The sequence below is a fragment of the Schistocerca serialis genome, chromosome 4, assembly GCF_023864345.2.
Source record: "Schistocerca serialis cubense isolate TAMUIC-IGC-003099 chromosome 4, iqSchSeri2.2, whole genome shotgun sequence".
NCBI lineage: Eukaryota > Metazoa > Arthropoda > Insecta > Orthoptera > Acrididae > Schistocerca > Schistocerca serialis.
Window position 1 is genome coordinate 70,051,651 of NC_064641.1, and position 19,112 is coordinate 70,070,762.

The 19,112-nt window shown below is 37.8% G+C and overlaps 1 protein-coding gene across 1 annotated transcript in view; it reads right to left on the bottom strand.

The window, feature by feature from the left end:
* The window catches only part of LOC126474146 (myosin-I heavy chain), a 180,300-nt gene that overhangs the window by 55,812 nt on the left and 105,376 nt on the right, over window positions 1–19,112 (bottom strand). Inside the window, exons 10-11 of the mRNA XM_050101600.1 lie at window positions 12,129–12,318; window positions 11,853–12,024 (exon numbers count right to left, since the gene is read on the bottom strand). Coding sequence (XP_049957557.1) covers window positions 11,853–12,024; window positions 12,129–12,318 — 362 coding nt within the window. The remainder of the gene's footprint in view (window positions 1–11,852; window positions 12,025–12,128; window positions 12,319–19,112) is intronic.

The following is a 19,112-nucleotide window of genomic DNA, read 5'->3' on the forward strand; positions in this document are numbered from 1 at the left end:
GTAGAAGCAGACCTCGGGGAAGATCAGTTTAGATTCCGTAGAAATGTTGGAATACGTGAGGCAATACTGACCTTACGACTTATTAAGGAAAGGCAAACCTACGTTTCTAGCATTTGTAGACTTAGAGAAAGCTTTTGACAATGTTGACTGGAATACTCTCTTTCAAATTCTAAAGGTGGCAGGGGCAAAATACAGGGAGCGAAAGGCTATTTACAATTTGTACAGAAACCAGATGGCAGTTATAAGAGTCGAGGGGCATGAAAGGGAAGCAGCGGTTGGGAAGGGAGTGAAACAGGGTTGTAGCCTCTCCCCGATGTTATTCAATCTGTTTATTGAGCAAGCAGTAAAGGAAACAAAAGAAAAATTCGGAGTAGGTATTAAAATCCATGGAGAAGAAATAAAAACTTTGAGGTTCGCCGATGACATTGTAATTCTGTCAAAGACAGCAAAGGACTTGGAAGAGCAGCTGAATGGAGTGGACAGTGTCTTGAAAGGAGGATATAAGATGAACATCAGCAAAAGCAAAATGAGGGCAACGGAATGTAGTCAAATTAAGTAGGGTGATGATGAGGGAATTAGATTAGGAAATGAGACAATGTAGTAAATGAGTTTTGCTATTTGGGGAGCAAAATAACTGATGATGGTCGAAGTAGAGAGGATATAAAATGTTGACTGGCAATGGTAAGGAAAGCGTTTCTGAAGAAGAGAAATTTGTTAATATCAAGTATAGATTTAAGTGTCAGGAAGTTGTTACTGAAAGTATTTGTGTGGAGTGTAGGCGTGTATGGGAGTGAAACATGGACGATAAATAGTTTAGACAAGAAGAGAATAGAAGCTTTAGAAATGTGGTGCTACAGAAGAATGCTGAAGATTAGATGGGTAGATCACGTAACTAATGAGTAGGTGTTGAACAGAATTGGGGAGAAGAGGAATTTGTGGAACAACTTGACTAGAAGAAGGGATCGGTTGGTAGGACATGTCCTGAGGCATCAAGGGATCACAAATTTAGCATTGGATTGTAAAAATCGTAGAGGGAGACCAAGAGATGAATACACTAAGCAGATTCAGAAGGATGTAGGTTGCAGTAGGTACTGGGAGATGAAGGAGCTTGCACAGGATATATTAGCATGTAGAGCTGCATCAAACCAGTTTCAGGACTGAAGTCCACAACAACAACAACTGTTGGATGTCACCTCTGACACGAATATGTTGGAATTATAACTTTTTTGATCCAATTTTTAGTTTTTGAGTTATTTCAATGTCTTCAGTTTTAACGAACACCCTGTATATGAACATTCATGAAAAGCTGTTTCATCAATTTCTCAGATATTCATCTTGTCCCTTCATTCCGGCATACCAACCAACCATAATTTTGTTGCTCTGCACTGCTCAGTTGTTACTTAGGGTTGGCAACATAAATTACTCTCTACATCATGTACATAGTAGTAGTACTTTGTAATCAGAAGTACATCAGCAGTTTTATCTGACCTGCAAACCACAGAATGTGGTGAAAATTCTGGGCTGGCCGCAGTGGCTGAGCAGTTCTAGGCGCTTCAGTCCGGAACCCCGCGACTGATATGGTCGCAGTTTCGAATCCTGCCTTCTCATGGATGTGTGTGATGTCCTTCGGTTAGGTGGTTTAAGTAGTTCTATGTTCTAGGGGACAGATGACCTCAGATGTTAAGTCCCATAGTGCTCAGAGCCATTTGAACCATTTTTTGAAAATGCTGGTAATGAGGACCATGAAATGTTGGAATAGGTCATAATTGTGTGTGTGTGTGTTGGAGGGGGGGGGGGGGCATTTAGTATTTGTTCTTTATGTTCTAATTCTAGTTTCACATTAATTACAAACATTACAACTGTCAAAAGGCGCTATATTGCTTGTGTATATATGGAGAGTTTCTGGATTAACATTAATAATAATTATAATACTAAATATTAATTAATAGTTCATAACTAAAGATGAGTACTTTATTTTTTCATAGGAAATGTAGGATTTTGAGATTTGGTGAAAAAAACATGATTTTCAGAAACATCTATTTTTCTCAAAACTTTGTGTCTGTGCTTTGGGCCCCTGCAGTTCTCAGTAGCCTCAAATAATTAATTACTTCTTGGGAAATATTATTGTATAAAAGAAAGAGAAATTCCCTGGAAACGGCATTTATCTTTACCGCAAAGTTGCATTATCACAATAAAATACTGAGATCAATATATCTCATTTACAATTGCAATTTTATTAATCATAGGAATTTTTGGATATTATATGCATACAAAAGGTTGTTATAGAATGAAACATACCCCATCTCGTGCTGCTGCCTTGACTGATACCAATATTGAAGGAAATTCTAGCCCACCAACAACTGACAGACACTGGTGTATAACAGTGTATAATTAATGTAATATTGATTTAGCTTACATATGTGCAAAGTGCTTATATATGTTGTACGAGTGTATTAGAGCATAAAATTTGGCACCACATATCAATTTATACCACATCTGTTACTTCTTGCATTTGAAAGATATATTTTTATTGAATACTTTATTTTGGGACTTTATTAACTATTAAGTTTATCTCTGTTAAGGAATTTATGTTTTGGAATGTTGAATGGATGCAATGCTTATATACAGACACATAGGAATATTCTACTAGTTTCATATTTACATTTACGCTGGCCTAGCTGAAGACTTATTTCTGAATCCAGTGTGATTTTCCACAATGCCTTGTTGCTGAAAGTCATTTCCTTGTATTTCTTATTTTGTGTCATGATTTATTCTTTCAAGTAGAGGAGGATATTATGGGTCTAATGATACGCATAGTACGAAACCTCTCCCCATTTTTATAAGCTAAGTCATAAAGATAAGACTGATCATTTTGCTAAATGCAATGTATTCCTGGATATGTAAAAGATAAGATATCAGTCTGGTGCCCCTTATTTTCTTAGTCTAGTTTGAAGTAATTAATTTAAAACCTAATAAGGCCCTGGGAATATGTAGCTATGTAGGTGATGATATGTCACATTATGATGAACTAAATACAAGGGCAAGTGAAATAAAAAACCGGAGCTTTTTCGTAAGTTTATTTAATATTAAATTCATACACATGAACTTATTTTTCTATACAGTCTTCTGAAAGGGAAAAACATTTTTCCCAGCAGATAGGCAGTTTGTTTATCCCATTTTCATAATATGAATGTGCCTGTGAAAGCAGCCAGTTGCTTATGAAAACTCGGACAGTGTCATTGTCATAAAATCTGTGTTCTCTGACTGATTCCTTTAGTGGTCCAAACAAATGAAAATCACAGGGCAATGAGTGTGGACTTTAGAAGGATGATAGTGTGGTCCAGAACAATCCCTGATTTTTTTTTTCTTTTGTGTTCTGGCAGGTGTGTGGGGTCAAGCATTCTCTTGAAGCATGATCACATCTCGAATTCAAATTGTGCACTTTTTTGGACAATATGCACATTTTTATGTGGTCCAAAAGTTGGCAGTAGTATGCAGGGTTCACGGTATGATGTTCATGGAGAAAATCATTGAGAATAACGCCTTTAAAATTAAACAAGACTGTTGCAAGAAACTTCCTTGCAGACAGCCGGTTCTTGGCTTTGGGGTGCAAATTTGTCCTTATTGTGCCATTCTGTGCTGCCTTTTTTTTTTTTTTTTTTTTTTTTTTTTTTTTTTTCATTTCTGGCATGTAATGGTGCACCCACGTTTTATTACAGGTCACAGTCTGAAGCAAAAATGTTGTTCTTCATTCAGTTTGGAAACACATCAGTAGCCATCTGCACACCTCACTATGATGAAATTTGTTCTTTATGGTGAGAAGAGATGGGGCACCCAACTTGTTGACTCTTTCTGAAATCTAGGGCTGTCATTAGTGATCAGCTGAATACTTCTGTAACGTATGCCAATCTCAGTAGCAATTTCAACAATGGTTATTTGGCGATTGTCTTCACTAAGCTGATTAACAATGCAAATATACTCCTCAATGCTCAAGTATTACAGAGTAAAATGCAAGTATTATGGAAATGCCTCAAAAGGGAATCCCTAGATGGAAGGCAACATTCTTTTCAAGGAGCACTACTCAGAAAATGTAGAGAACTGGCATTTGAAGTTAACTGGGAAATTATTCTGCTGCCACAAATATACATTTCGTGTAACAACCACAGAGATTAGATACAAGGAATTAGGATTCGTATGGAGATATACAGACATTCTTTTTCCCTCACTCTATTTTCAAGTGGAACAGGAAAGGAAATGCCTAGCAGTGTTGCAGAGTATCCTCTGCCATACACCATATGGGGGCTTGTGGAGCACGTATGTCAGATGTACAGTAGATGGGGCTTGCAAAGAAAATACGTATGTATATATGTATGTCTGTAGATGATTAATGGAAAATCTCATATAAGATGTGAAACAAATACTAACAAAGAGATAGAGGGGCTGGCCAGTACTTACCTCAGCTCAGTACAGCCGATAGATACACATAAAACAGAACTGAAAATTTACATTCCTAGCTTTCGGAACTTTGTTCCTTCATCAGGGAGGAGAGAGGGGAAAAAAGGGAAGAAGGGAAAGTGGATTCAGTTACTCACAACCCAGGTTATGAAGCAACAGGGAAAGGTAAACAGGGAGGGTAGCAAGGATGGAGGCATGGTTGTCTGTAGATGTACATGTACATGTAGCTGTAGATGTAGTAATGCTGGTCCTCGGGCTACGTTGGTGAGCTGCATTCTCAGCTGTTTCTTGTCCTCATAAAAACTGTTGTGCCTTGCATACACTTGAGTCTTTCTCAGGGTGTTGTCCCTGAACTGTGCTCCAAGTCATTTCAAAATTTTGGATGGTTTTATGCCCTCTGTTGTGAGAAAGTTGATTACAATATGTTATTCAACAGAGTACCTCTTACTCTGACTGAAGACATGGTACAATACTGTATTTACTCGAATCTAAGCCACACTTTTTTCTGATTATTGTAATCCAAAAAACCACCTGCGGCTTAGAATCGAGTGCAAAGTAAGTGGAAGTTCGGAAAAATGTTGGTAGGTGCTGCTACAACTAACTTTTGCCATCAAATGTATGTAGCGCTACACAGGTATGCTTTGCAGGCACAAAGATAAATACTGGCGCCAAAACCTCTGTGTCAGTAAATAAATTAAAAGAAAAGGTGAAGAATGTAAACATTATGCCATGTATTCTTTCGTGTCTGCTGCTATCTCATTTAAATCCTGTCTGCCTAATAAACTACGAAACTAGAGTGAGACAACAGCAAATACAGAAGAATATACATATCATGTCATGTTTATATCCATATTATTCTTATGTTGAATAGTGATGCAGTCAGAAATGAAGCACAGCAACTGACTAGATTTTTAAATCTAAGATGAATCTAATTTCTGTGCAAAATGTAATGTACTAAAGAGGCGTCTGCAAAGATTTTCAAACGGAGAAAAATTTTCGCTAAACTCTCGTTCAGAACATCTTCTATCACACGCAGTCTTTTATTTGGTTCTTGTTGATCATTATCAAAGAAAGCTGCAGTGTAAGTAATAACAAATCACAGTCTCTTGCCATTGTTTCGCTTACGAGACAATTCCTCTCTTTTTTTTTTATTGTAAGCCGTGGAGCGTGCACAAAAGCAAGCCGTGCCACGAGCGATGACAGGTCGTAAACAATCATTATCAGAATGCAACAAACAATGCATGACACAGTACAATAATGCGTTTTCAGCTTAGAGTGTTGTAAAAGAACAAAGATAACGGCACTTATCAGATCAAAGCAAAACAAGCAATTGATTCAAACCAGATGAAGCACGTGAAAAAGGAAGGGTACCCGTATAAATACGGATGGAGAGCCTGACACGTAACAATGGCTACTTGGTAAAGCTTAACTGTTAAGCCTACAACTCGCACCAAACTACTGTAGCTGTATCTTCATCCATTCGACCCCAGTTGTGTCTCATGTTACAATGAACCAACTTAGTTTCGATTTGGAGGTGCGGCCTAAAACTTTTCGAGTCTCAAATTTCTGGTGCGGCTTAGATTCGGAAATATTTTTATTCCTTGATTTTGAGTCTCATTTTTCAGGTGCGGCTTAGATTCGAGTAAATATGGTAACCATTTAGCTATTGAGGACAATCACTGGAAATGAAAGCAACAATGGGCGGAGATTACACTGCTCTCCATTTACAAAACGGCCTCACATAAAGTTTGAACTATAACATACTGTAGCCATCCCTGTAGGGTGATAATGTAGTAATGCCCCAGATACAAAGCTCATACTGGTTGTATGAGTCTCAGCTCACCCTCTGATGAGCCACCGCTCGTAAGAAGGCCAGTCATAGAACTGCTATTGTTATTGTAAATTGCGTATTGTGAATGAAACACCATTAAACTATTGTTTTTTCTGTAATCCTCGCTTCATTAGTTATAAGCCCCCAATTACAGCAAAATTACCACTCATGTGGACCTTTGTGAAGGGGGAGGGTTGTATAATGTATAGTTATTGCTAGGTATTGTAACCGCCTCAATCTTTTCGATTGTTCCACCAAGGATAGCCAGGAAAGCGAGGCCCAAATACTGTACTGCCAGTGTTGGTGCTGTGGCACCAGTGTTGATGGTGCAGTACATTCTGGGAGACTAGTGAGGTTCTCTCAATCATATTGAGTGAGTCGTAGCTACAGTGGGTCTGGGAGACTGCTCACACTCTCAATTACTGGCCTTGGCAGGCAACAGACCGATGTTGGAGAGACTAAAGTTTTCCACCATATCTCCCCTGATGTAAAGCCCCTGTATCCCTTTTTCCAGTTAACCACTTTGGTGTAAATTATGCTTCCATCTGATTACTCTTAAATTCACTGCTTATCCTTTCACCCCCACTACTAGTTTGGTCATTTTATGCAAGTGAAAAAAGTAGACGAAAATGTTAAGCCATTATTGTGGCGCTTATGTTCAGAAGACAGTTGTACAAACCACATGGGTTAATTATTCAAAAAACATAAGTGGAAACCAGAAACTGAGTAATAAGATTAACATCAAGAGTAAGAAATTTGAACAAGAGGTTTAACAAAACTTGGCAGATTAAAACTGTGTGCCGGACCGAGACTCGAACTCGGGACCTTTGCCTTTCGCAGGCAAGAGCACTTGCCCGCGAAAGGGAAAGGTCCCGAGTTCGAGTCACGGGCAAGAGCACTTGCCAGCGAAAGGCAAAGGTCTTGAGTTCGAGTCTCGGTCCGGCACACAGTTTTAATCTGCCAGGAAGTTTCACATCAGCGCACTCTCCACTGCAGAGTGAAAATCTCATCCTGGAAGAGGTTTAACGTTTCAATTGCAGAAATCAAAGAAACAGTGCACTCAGCTGAAAGCTGCCACATGTGCATCACATTTATTTATTTGTTTATCTTTATTCATCCAAGGATCATCTCATAATTATACAGGATTTGTCAGTGTAACACAATGCAAATCAATAGGTCAAATACACAACACACAGCATACTTAACATGCTTTATGAGGTTTATGAATATCTACATCTACACTCTTCAAACCACTCTGAGGTACTGGCAGAGGGTACATTCCATTGTACCAGTTTCTTCCTGTTCCAGTCACATATGGAATGTGGGAAGAATGATTGTCTGAATACCTCTGAGTGTGCACTAATTATTCTAATCTTACTCTCACAATCCTTTTGTGAGCAACACACAGTGACTGTAGTATATTCCTAGAGTCACCATTTAAAGCTGGCTCTTGAAACTCTGTTAATAGACTTTGTTGGAATAGTTTATGTCCATCTTCAGAGTCCTCCAGTTCAGTTCCTTCAGTATCTGAGACACTCTCCCACAGATTAAACAAACTTGTGACCATTCGTGCTGTCACACATTTAAGCAATATCATAAGATGGGTTGCACAAATGATTTGTAAGCAATCTCCTTTGTAGACTGAATACACTTTTCCGGTGTCATTCCAATGAACCGAAGTCTACCACCTGCTTCATCTGTAACTGAACCTATGTGATCATTCCATTTCATATCTCTACAGAGTGTTACACCCAGGTATTTGTATGAGTTAGTCAATTCAAATTGTGAATCATTGATATTATAGTCATACGTCACTACATTTTTTCATTTTGTGAAGTACACAATTTAACATTTTTGAATCTTTAAAGCAAGTTGCCAATCCTGGGACCACTTTGAAATCTAATCAAGATCTGACTGAATCTTTATGCAGCTTCTTTCAGATAGTATTTCATTACAGATAAATGCATCATCTGAAAAAAGTCTGATTGTATATTAATATTGTCTATGAGGTCATTAAATCATTAAAATACAACATGAACAGCAAGGGCCCCAACACACTTTCCAGGAGTACACCCGAAGTTATTTCTACATCTGATGATGACTCTCTATCCAAGATAACATACTGCATCCTCCCTACCAAAAAGTCCTCAATCTGGTCACAAATTTCGCTTGATACCCCATATGATCAAACTTTTGACAATAAGTGTAGATATGGTACTGAATCAAATGCTTTCCGGAAATCAAGGAATACTGCAGCTACGTGATTGCCTTGTTCCAAAGCTTTCAGTATGTCATATGAGAAAAGTGCAAGTTGGGTTTCACATGATCGATGTTTTCGGAATCCATGCTGGTTGACATTGAGGAAGCCATTCTGTTCAAGTTACCTCATTACTTTTGACAGTATAGGACCAGTTCTCTGTGAGGATAGGAGAGGCAGTGTATGAAGATAGGGCAGGTGGTAGGTGGCTGCGGCCCTAATTGAGAAACCATCCTGGTGTTTGCCTTAGTGATCTAGGAAAACCCAAATCAGGACGGCCAGACAGAACAACTCCATCCTACCAAATGTGAGGTGTTTCTTAACAGCTGCACTGTCCCATTAGGTAACACTCTACTGTATAATGTTCCTTTATTTACACACAATTTGTTTTAGGTAATTTGTAACATAAAATGTAGTTTTGTTCTTCATTGCGGCACACCTTAGGACCTCTACTGATCAGAATGCTATCTTATTGCACTGGTCGCAACTGTCAGTCTCTCCATCTTGCTTGCCATGCCAAGTAGTCATCTGATATTGAACATGACATTGTTTTCAATGGAAGCATATTTCTTCTCTCTTATTTTTCCTGCTGTAAGTGAAACATCTCATTACAGTTTTTAAATGATTTGGCAGTATTCAGATAGCGCCTTTCTCAAAGTAATTTCGATCTTTCCTTTTCTAACATGATAACATGGTTCCTCTTTATAATTTCACAGAGTTCCAGTGGAGTTCTACCATTGACACATTTTCGCCTGTTTGTACTTCATAAATAGAATGTGAATTTTGGCACACACATGTAGTATAGGGAAAAAAATGTAATAAAATATTTCATGATTTTTGCACACACCCTGCCACACTTCTCCATTGTTCCTATATATTTGCTGTAATCCAGTTCATGTTTTACTGAATTGGTAATTGGTTTGGTGGTCTGTTTTGCCAGTTGGTTCCATGTCATTGGTGTAATGTGGAATGAAATTCCACTTCTCTCCAATTTTGCGAGTAATAACAAGAAACCATTAAAACAAATATATCCTACATTCATAGTTTTGCTGTGGACATCTCACGATGTGCATATACATCACTGACATAGGTCACACACAGAATCATCATTAATGTATATGTCACAAGTAGTTAAAGGCTTAATAGCACATGTACAGATGTAAGAATTCTGTTAATCAAAGATTTAATCTAGAAGATGGTAGCCAAATTTCGGGAGAAAAAAATTAAAAATAAAATAAATATTTTGTGACAAAACTTCTTTGGCATTGTTGTGCAACATTCCCCTCTTTCCTTAATTATACACCTTAAGATAGTGTCTCCTATTTCCTATTTAATATGTGCTTGGTTCTCATTTTTCAAAAGTTTTAGTAGTGGGGCAGGATAGTTGATTTATTTCAGAAATTAGTTACAAATTGTACTGTAAATAACTGATGATTGCAACACTCAGAGTTTATAAACGCTTCCATTTACTTGATGTAGCTCAAGTACACTGTTGGAATTGTGACATACTTTTCCTTAATATTTAATTTATACTAACAGAGTCTTGAGTTGGTCTGCAAATTCCTTGTAGTATGACATATTAAGACCACTGTTTGCTGTTGATATTAGACAAAAAATTGCAGGCAACTGGTATATTTTGTGATCTTTCAAAGGCATTTGACTGTGTAAATCACAATATCCTTTTAAATAAATTAGAATATTATAGTGTAACAGGAAATGCTGCAAAATGGTTCAAATCTTATATCTCTGCCAGGAAACAAAGGGTGTTATTAGGAAAGAGACATGTATCAAGCCATCAGGCATCAGCCAACTGTGAACTAATTGCATGTGGGGTCCCACAAGGTTCCATTTTGGGGCCCTTACTTTTCCTTGTGTATATCAATGACCTTTCATCAGTAACATTACCAGCTGCCAAGTTCGTTTTGTTTGCCAATGATACAAACATTGCAATAAATAGCAAATCAATTGTAGTCTTAGAAAGATCAACTAATAAAGTATTTGTGGACATTAATCACTGGTTCCTGGCCAATTCTTTGTCACAAAACTTTGAAAAAACACACTACATGCAGTTCAGAACTTGTTAGGGGTGTCTCATGAGTATATGCCAAACATACAATGACAAGCAGATAGAAGAAGTGGACAGTGTTAAATTCTTGGGATTACAGCTTGATGATAAATTCAACTGGGAGGAGCACACCACAGAACTGAAGTGGCTTAACAAATCTCTATTAGCAATGCGAATTGTGTCAGACATAGGGGATATAAAAATGAAAAAGCTGGCATACTATGCTTACTTTCATTCCATAATGCCATATGGGATTATATTTCGGGGTAATTCATCAAGCCAAGCTAAAGTTTTCCGGGCACAAAAACGTGCAGTAAGAGTTATATGTGGTGTGAACTCAAGAACATCCTGCAGAAGCCTGTTTAGGGAACTAGGGATACTAACTACTGCTTCCCAATATATTTATTCCTTAATGTAATTTGTCATTAAAAATATATCACTTTTTCAAACCAACAGCTCAATTCATGGAATCAATACTAGAAATAAGAATAATCCTCACAAGGATTTGAAGTCACTTAGTCTTGTACAGAAAGGTGTGCATTATTCAGGAACACACATTTTCAATAACTTGCCAGCAGCCATCAAAAGCTTAACAACCAATGAAATTCAGTTTAACAGAAGCCTAAAGGATTTATTGGTGGCCAACTCCTTCTACTCCGTTGATGAATTTCTCAGTAAAACCAACTGATTTGTGTATATATTTAAGTGCAATATAACTTCTGCACCAGTTTAGTGCAGTAATGTGTTCATTGTAAATAAGTATTATAGTAGTTGTATTACACGTTTATTACATTATAAATAAATAAAAAAACTTTTTTATTTTAAATTCAGTGCATTAGTATTTGTAAAATGACTCTTTCATATGGTGTTCATTAAAAAATGACGATCATTCCACTTGGGACCTGTGAAATGGTACATTAGCTTATTTGTTTTAGTTGTAAATATTTGTCATGTACTGTTGTTTTCTGACATGTTCTACATCCTGGAGGACCTCCTCACTCTAGATAAATTGGAATGAAAGTAAATCTAATCTAAATCTAATCTACAAAGTACAATGCCAACTTAACATACTATATGCAGAATCGTGTGATGTTCTGGCCTGAATGAATTGTATTTCAAATATTTTTTTGAATTCATATGCTATAACATTCCTTAGAGAGGAAGCTAACCAATGGATTTTGTGTTATGTAGGTTAAATCAGTTAAATAAATTAAGTAAAAAATTGAAATTTTTACATTACTCACAAATCTGTGTGAGATGTGGGAGATATCCTGAAGCTGACACCTCGAGGGACTGTCTCAATAGAATATAATGCCTTTAATTCGCTCCCGAAGAGATGTGTAGCAAACCCAAAGTTGCAACTATGTTTGTGGAAAACAGCAACCAAATCATCTGGTACTACATCTTTATTTGTATCTGTATAATAGATCATAAAATTGCGTTAGTGAGGATAATAATATGCCAAATTTATAGTAATGTTTGTTATGGTAAATAAAAGTTTATACAAATTTGGTCAGTACCTAAGAAGTCTGAAGCGTCATACACAACACGACCAGCAAAATGCTGTATTCCGAAATTCCTCAGCTCCATCGGTTTTGGTTCAAACAGTCGTGGATTCTGTTTGTGCTGCACCTTTACTTTTGCAATGTAAGATTCTACCGTACCACGAATAGAGCATTCAACATCCAACATACTTAACAGTCCTGTACGCTGTAAACAAAAAAAATGGTTTTGTTAGGGAAGCTAATACAAACCAATGGCAATTCACATTGTCACAAATCATTTGAGACCCACTAACAAGAGATGATGCTTATTCAGAGCATGCACAAACAAAGTAATATTCTTCCAACAGATTGTACATCTCTGTGTGTGTAACATACACCTTCCTTTATAGATATAATGTGCGTATGCCTGTAACTTATTTGCGATAACTCGCAAGATTCTGTTCCTGTCATTTTGTAAATGCTACTAAAATTTATGACTTGGACTCTTGTATACTTCTGCATCAGTACTATTAAAAGTGTCTTTAGCTCGCAATTGACAGCCCCGCAAGTTACATCAGCTAGTGCTACAGTCTTGATCCAATCTTTGCAGTATTTGCTCCCAAATTAATGGCTACTCTGAAGCATCTGAATGCAAGAAATTGCCACACAACTCTCCACTACAATTACATTTACTGTAAAAGTCACAACCATTTAGTTATACTACCGGCTTCTAAAGCATCTCTCTGGTTATTTCAACAAGATCATCACATCAAAAGATATGAACAGCAAAGTCATATGAATCTTCTGTAATCTCGTGCCTTGCTAATTTACAAACTAAATATCTATGGAATTATGTATTTTAATGAAAAATGTAACTAGTGACCGAAAGTGTATGTATTTATTACATATTTCACAGAAGTAGATGAAAATTTAAACGGATTGAGCATATAGCACATAAATTTTGAAACTGTCCATCTGCATTGCAAGTATTATCCAGAACTGTAGGCAAGGGCACATGAAAAATAGTGCACCACAGAATTGTGAATTATTGATAAGGGATAGGAACTTTTTAAGTTTAGGGGTGTCCAAGGAACATATTGAGGACCCTTAACCTTTTACTTAATATATATATACCTACAAGATCATCTTCCTTTTATACAACAAACTGAAACCATTTGAGAAAAATTGTTCATATAATTCAAGAAATTAAGATAAAAAGTAAGCTTTTTATTCATCAATTGAAATTAAACCTTCAGTTTCCCCAGTACATGGGAATGAGTATTTAAGGCAAATTAAAAACTTCGACATTCTGAAAGTTAATGTAGTCCATAGGGGGATGGGAGAAAAATAGAAAGAAAAATATATGTTATACCTTGCTTTGGAAATATTACTTAGTACTTATTGGAATAGTCCATTACATACAAACCTATAAGGCGAGCAGGACATTGTCTATGATAAATCTCGTAATTTAAACATTGCTGTTCAACCTTGGCAAAATAATGCATGCCTTTTAAAATACATTCCTATCTCATAGGTTGTAATTTTGTGTCAGTGAATAGTTGTACTGAATTTTTTGTCTGTCTCCTGTATTTCAGAGATGTCCTGCTAGATTTGTTGCTGGTAGGTTCGATCAATATGCAAGTGTTACGGAAATGCTTCATGAACTCAAATGGGAATCCCTGGAGGGAAGACGATGTTCTTTTTGTGAAATACTATGGGAAAATTTAGAGAACAGTCATTTTCAGTTGACTGCAGATCAGCTCTATTGCCTGCAACATACGTTTAGGTTAATTATCATGAAGACAAGGTAAGAGATATTAGGGCTCTTACAAATGCATATAGACAGTTGGTTTCGTAGTAACACACACAACTGAGAAAATCGGTATAATACAACCACTTTATTGCCAAAATCACAACATGTTCGATACATTGTCGTTGTACGTTGTCAAATTGGTATCAATTAAAAAAATCCATGAGCAGGATGAAGTTAGCTAACACTTAGAACATTACAGAATGAGACTGAGGGTGGTTCACTCCACAGTTAAATAGAGAAATATTAGATATTTTTGCATACTGATACTGGCACTGGACGACTGCTGCATGCGTCACTCTTGAAAGTGTGTCTGAATATGCCACCTCTTGGTGGCTAAGCTTAGACACTTTGCACTAATGTGTGCCTCATGTCCTGCTGAACTTTGACAGGCAACGAGGTGCCGTGTGATTGAGGTGATAACATTACCACAGTTTTCCCCTTGTTCCGTTTTTGAGTCGAATAGGAAAGGAAATGATTATTAGTGCTTCATGGTACTCTCTGCCATAAACCATATCGCGACTCGTGGAGTATGTAGGCAGGTAAATATGTACCCTAATCACATGATTTATAAGTGAATGGACTAGACAAATAATTCACAATTGAATCATGACATTTTCAATCACAGTTTTTTTATTCGATTTCCCTTCTGTACGCTTTTTGTTTTTTTCTGATCGGTTTACCTATTGGTGAATAAATATTACATTATATGATTAATAATACAGAGAAAAAGAAGACAGAAGAAGACAGAAAAACAAAAAAAATGTTGAATGTGACTCAAAACAGATATAGCTACAGTTCTTTTATTGGTAAATGGATGAAAAGGTGTAGCGCAAGCACCATAAAAATGTTGCAAAGCCACCCAGTAATGTCATATTTGGTTTTGTCATCACAACCATTTTTACACTGAAGAGACAAAGAAATTGGTATACCTGCCTAATATTGGGTAGGGCCCCCGCAGGCAGAAGTGCTGCAACACGACATGGCATGCACTCCACTAATGTCTGAAGTAGTGCTGGAGGGAACTGACACCATGAATCGTGCAGGGCTGTCCATAAATCTGTAAGAGTACGAGGAGATGGAGATCTCTTCTGAACAGTACGTTCCAAGGCATCCCAGATATGCTGAATAATGTTCATGTCTGGGGAGCTTGGAGTTTGATGTCCAGCAGAAGTGTTTAAACTCAGAAGAATGTTGCCAGAGCCAATCTGTAGCAATTCTGGATGTGTGGGGTGTCACATTGTCCTGCTGGAATTGCCCAAGTCTATCGGAATCCACAATGGATATGAATGGATGCAGGTGAACAGACAGAATGCTTACATACGATCACCTGTCAGTTATCTAGACACATCAGGGATCCCATTTCACTCCAACTGCACATGCCCACACCTTTACAGAGCCTCCACCACTATGAACAGTCCCCTGCTGACATGCAGGGTCCATGGATTCATGAGCTTGTCTCGATACCCGTACACGTCCATCTGCTCGATACAATTTGAAACGAGGCTCGCCCGACCAGACAACATGTTTCCAGTCATCAACAGTTCAATGTCAGTGTTGATGGTCCCAGGCAAGGCGTAAAGCTTTGTGTTGTGCAGTCATTAAGCGTACACAAGTGGACCTTCGGCTCCGAAAACCCATATTGATGATGTTTCGTTGAATGGTTCGCATGTTGACACTTGTTGATGGCCCAGCATTGAAATCTGCAGCAATTTGCAGAAGGGTTGCACTTCTGTGAAGTTGAACAATTCTCTTCAGTTGTTGTTAGTCCCATTCTTTCAGGATCCTTATCCAGATGATGATGATGATTTGAAGTGAGGATGCTCAACATCATGGTCATCAGCACCCTGATGAAAAATCAGCATGCTAATCTTATGGGTGGGGACGATGGCTGTCCTCCACATGCGGAGCAGTTTATTATGTATTAAAGTCTGCCTCCCTTCCCCACCAATTTTGGGAAGATGACTGACAGTTCACAAAATTTCGCCACTCTTGTAACACTGGAATCAGTATCGGCGAGGATGGTGGGCAGATCTCCATCGAGGCTGAGGGCTGCCACAATATCAGTGTATAGGAAACATGTTGCCAAAATATGCTGAATTGAAAGTAGCATGACACAAGCCTCACAGAGTAGTGTATCGTCCTGCCGGAGGAGGAAGCCATGTGTTAAAGGGATATGTCGGATGTGCAGTCTGGTAAGCAGAACCTCCTTCCAGAGGTGAGGCTCACATGAAGTCCACGGTACCTGTATGGTAGATCTGAACAACCGCAGTTGTTTTCTGTCATGTGCAACCATTCAGTCTCCCACTGGTGCATGATGCATCTGTCAGAAAATGAGACGACAGCGTGCAACGGGATGAAACACTGATGGGCAGCACCTTCCTGACATGCTTCCTTGGCAGCTTGTCGGCCATGTCGTTCCCATGTATCCCAATGTGGCCAGGTACTCAGCAAAAGATCATCTCCTTGCCATGGTGCTGGAGCTGCTGTAAGGGGTCATGGGTGAGCTGAATCAGCTGGTCTACTGGATGCATTTGGGGAAGTGCTTGCAGTGCACTAAGTGAGTCGGAACAGACAAGAAACCTTGTACCATGATGCCTGTGAACCCTATCAAGTGACATCAGAATGCCATATAATTCTGCTTCATAATTTGTAAATTGTCCCAGAAGATACACTTGAAAAATCCTATGAGGGAAAACAGTAGAACAACCGATGACATTCTCTTGCTGGGATCCATCTGTATAAACACATATCCCAAATAGCCTGGTCACATGGGACTGATATGCGAACAGCCATTCAAAGGTGGGTTGGGCCACTGAATTAAATACCAGTGACTGAGATGATGCTCAGATGTTCAGTGTCTGTCGAGCCAAAAGGATACTCCGCCAAATCCAGAGTGACGGTTAACCAGCAGACTCAGAACTGGGGTGGTCTGAAAGACACCAGTCGATATCTGAATGCTCTCATAGTGAACAGCATCTAACATCTTGATGTAGGATGTACGGGCTGATCCACAGATGCTGCCATAATCTAAATGTGATCAAACAAATGCCCTATAAAACTGTAGGAGACAGGACCCATCAGCTCCCCATATTTTTCCACTAGGAATCTTTTTCCGGCCACAGCAATGTTGGAGATTTGATGTTTTACCAGATTCCTGATATTCACAGTACACTCGTAAAATGATCATATGGGAAAATCTCCACTTCATCGCTACCTCGGAGTTGCTGTGTCCCATCGCTCGTATGCTGACTAAAACACCACATTCTAACTCACTTAAATCTTGGTAACCTGCCATTGTAGCAGCAGTAACCAATCTAACAACTTTGCCAGACACTTGTTACCTTATATAAGCGTTGCTCACCACAGTGTCGTGTTCTGCCTGTTTACATATCTCTGTATTTGAATATGCATTCCTATACCAGTTTCTTTGGCATTTCAGTGTACAACTAACAGGTTACTGGTTGCAAGTGATGCCCATTATCAGACATGACAAAATAACAGAGAATGATAAACTTAAATCCACTCTCACAAGATCATAAGCAATAAGAACAAATACCCTTAACACAACAGTTCCCAAGAATCATAATATGTCACAAGTTTTTACAAGTAAACACACATGGGAAATTTTTTTAAAAAAAGAAAGGGAAAAGCATTAATAAAATAATACTTAAAAATTTAAACGGGTAAATTATATGTTCACCTTAACAAAGGTACATTGCTGTGCCAAGCAGAGTTTGCTAGCATTGTCCTTTAGCTTCTGAGTCTTTGTTATTGTATCAGGACTGAGAATAAGTTTGCCCAAAGTTAAAAAGGCAACTGAGATTGAAAAAATAAATATGTTATTTCGTTCAGTCATTGTCTTCTCCCAGTGGAGGTAAGATTTTTCCATATCTAAAAACGATAATCTACAGTATTTTTTTTTTAATAAAGAAAAGAAAGCATCAGAAAAGAAGAGACTATTTCCAATTGAGAAGGGAATAATTGTAACAATGGTTTCTCACAGATGAATTTAGAAACATCTGAATCACTTGCTTTCTGAATTCTAGAAGTTCCTTCATCACCACATAGGGAAACAGAGGAACATGGAACAAGTACCTATAACCTCACCAACTGAAATTCTCATTCTTCATCCAGGTTCTAGGCCACACTTATTAACTGCATTGAAGCTGCAACTGTCTCAAACCATTTTACCATTTGTTGAATTTCACTTTCTCCTACCATTCAGCAGGTACGTAGCTACTCTCTGCTGAATATGCCCTGTCCGAGTGTGCCTTTTATTATAAGCTGAAGAAACTATTTCCAGTCACTCTGGTCAGCTCATCTTGATTAATTAACCTTTTCCTTTTATGGACCACTCTTGCAATTCGGTAAGGGGTGCAGCTGTAAGAATCAGCATGGCACAGATTTTGAAAATCTAAATTGTTCGCTTACAAGGAACCTTGAAGGCCAATTCACACTGGCTGTCACATCAAAACATTCCACAATGCATTTCAAAGGCTGGCATTCAAACAGGCCATCAATGGACCATCACATTCAATCATGTGAAGTTTTCTCAGGAAGGAAGTTTTGACAGTGCCGTCGCCTCCTAACACGGATTTTAACCATTTTTTGGCATGCTACTCATGTTATGGTAATAGATTTGTGCTTTTGTGTCTTCTTAATCTTTTTTTTATTATTGTGCTTTGTTTTCATGGCAAATTTCTAATGTTTATGGGTGTCTTGGGTATTTTTCCATTGAGTGGTTTTACACAGCAGAGGTCAGATATCTGAAAGTGAAAAATTATTTTGGTTTTACAATAACAGAGCAAAGCTGACTCTCATGCTGTATATACACAAAAACAACTCGATGAAACAATTTAATTAAACAATATTTTAAGTGAAAAAGTCAGCTGTAATGGAAGAAAAAAATACTGTTGTTTAAGATGTTCTCTGTTACATGAGAAAAAAAAAATTGTAATGGATAAGGTAAACAGGCTCTATGTATTCACTATAAATATTGCCTGATTTGTTTGTATGTGCATATTTTTGTTAGCAAATAAATGTTGATGTTTTGAAAAGTTGTTTCACTTCTCAGCACTTTACCAGACAAAAGTGATCAAGAACATATGTTATGAAGTTTGCTTTAGCCATTAATGAAATTTATAATAGTTCCTCAATTCCAATTCTATATTCCAACTTTCTGTATCATGGATAGTAACTCATAACCT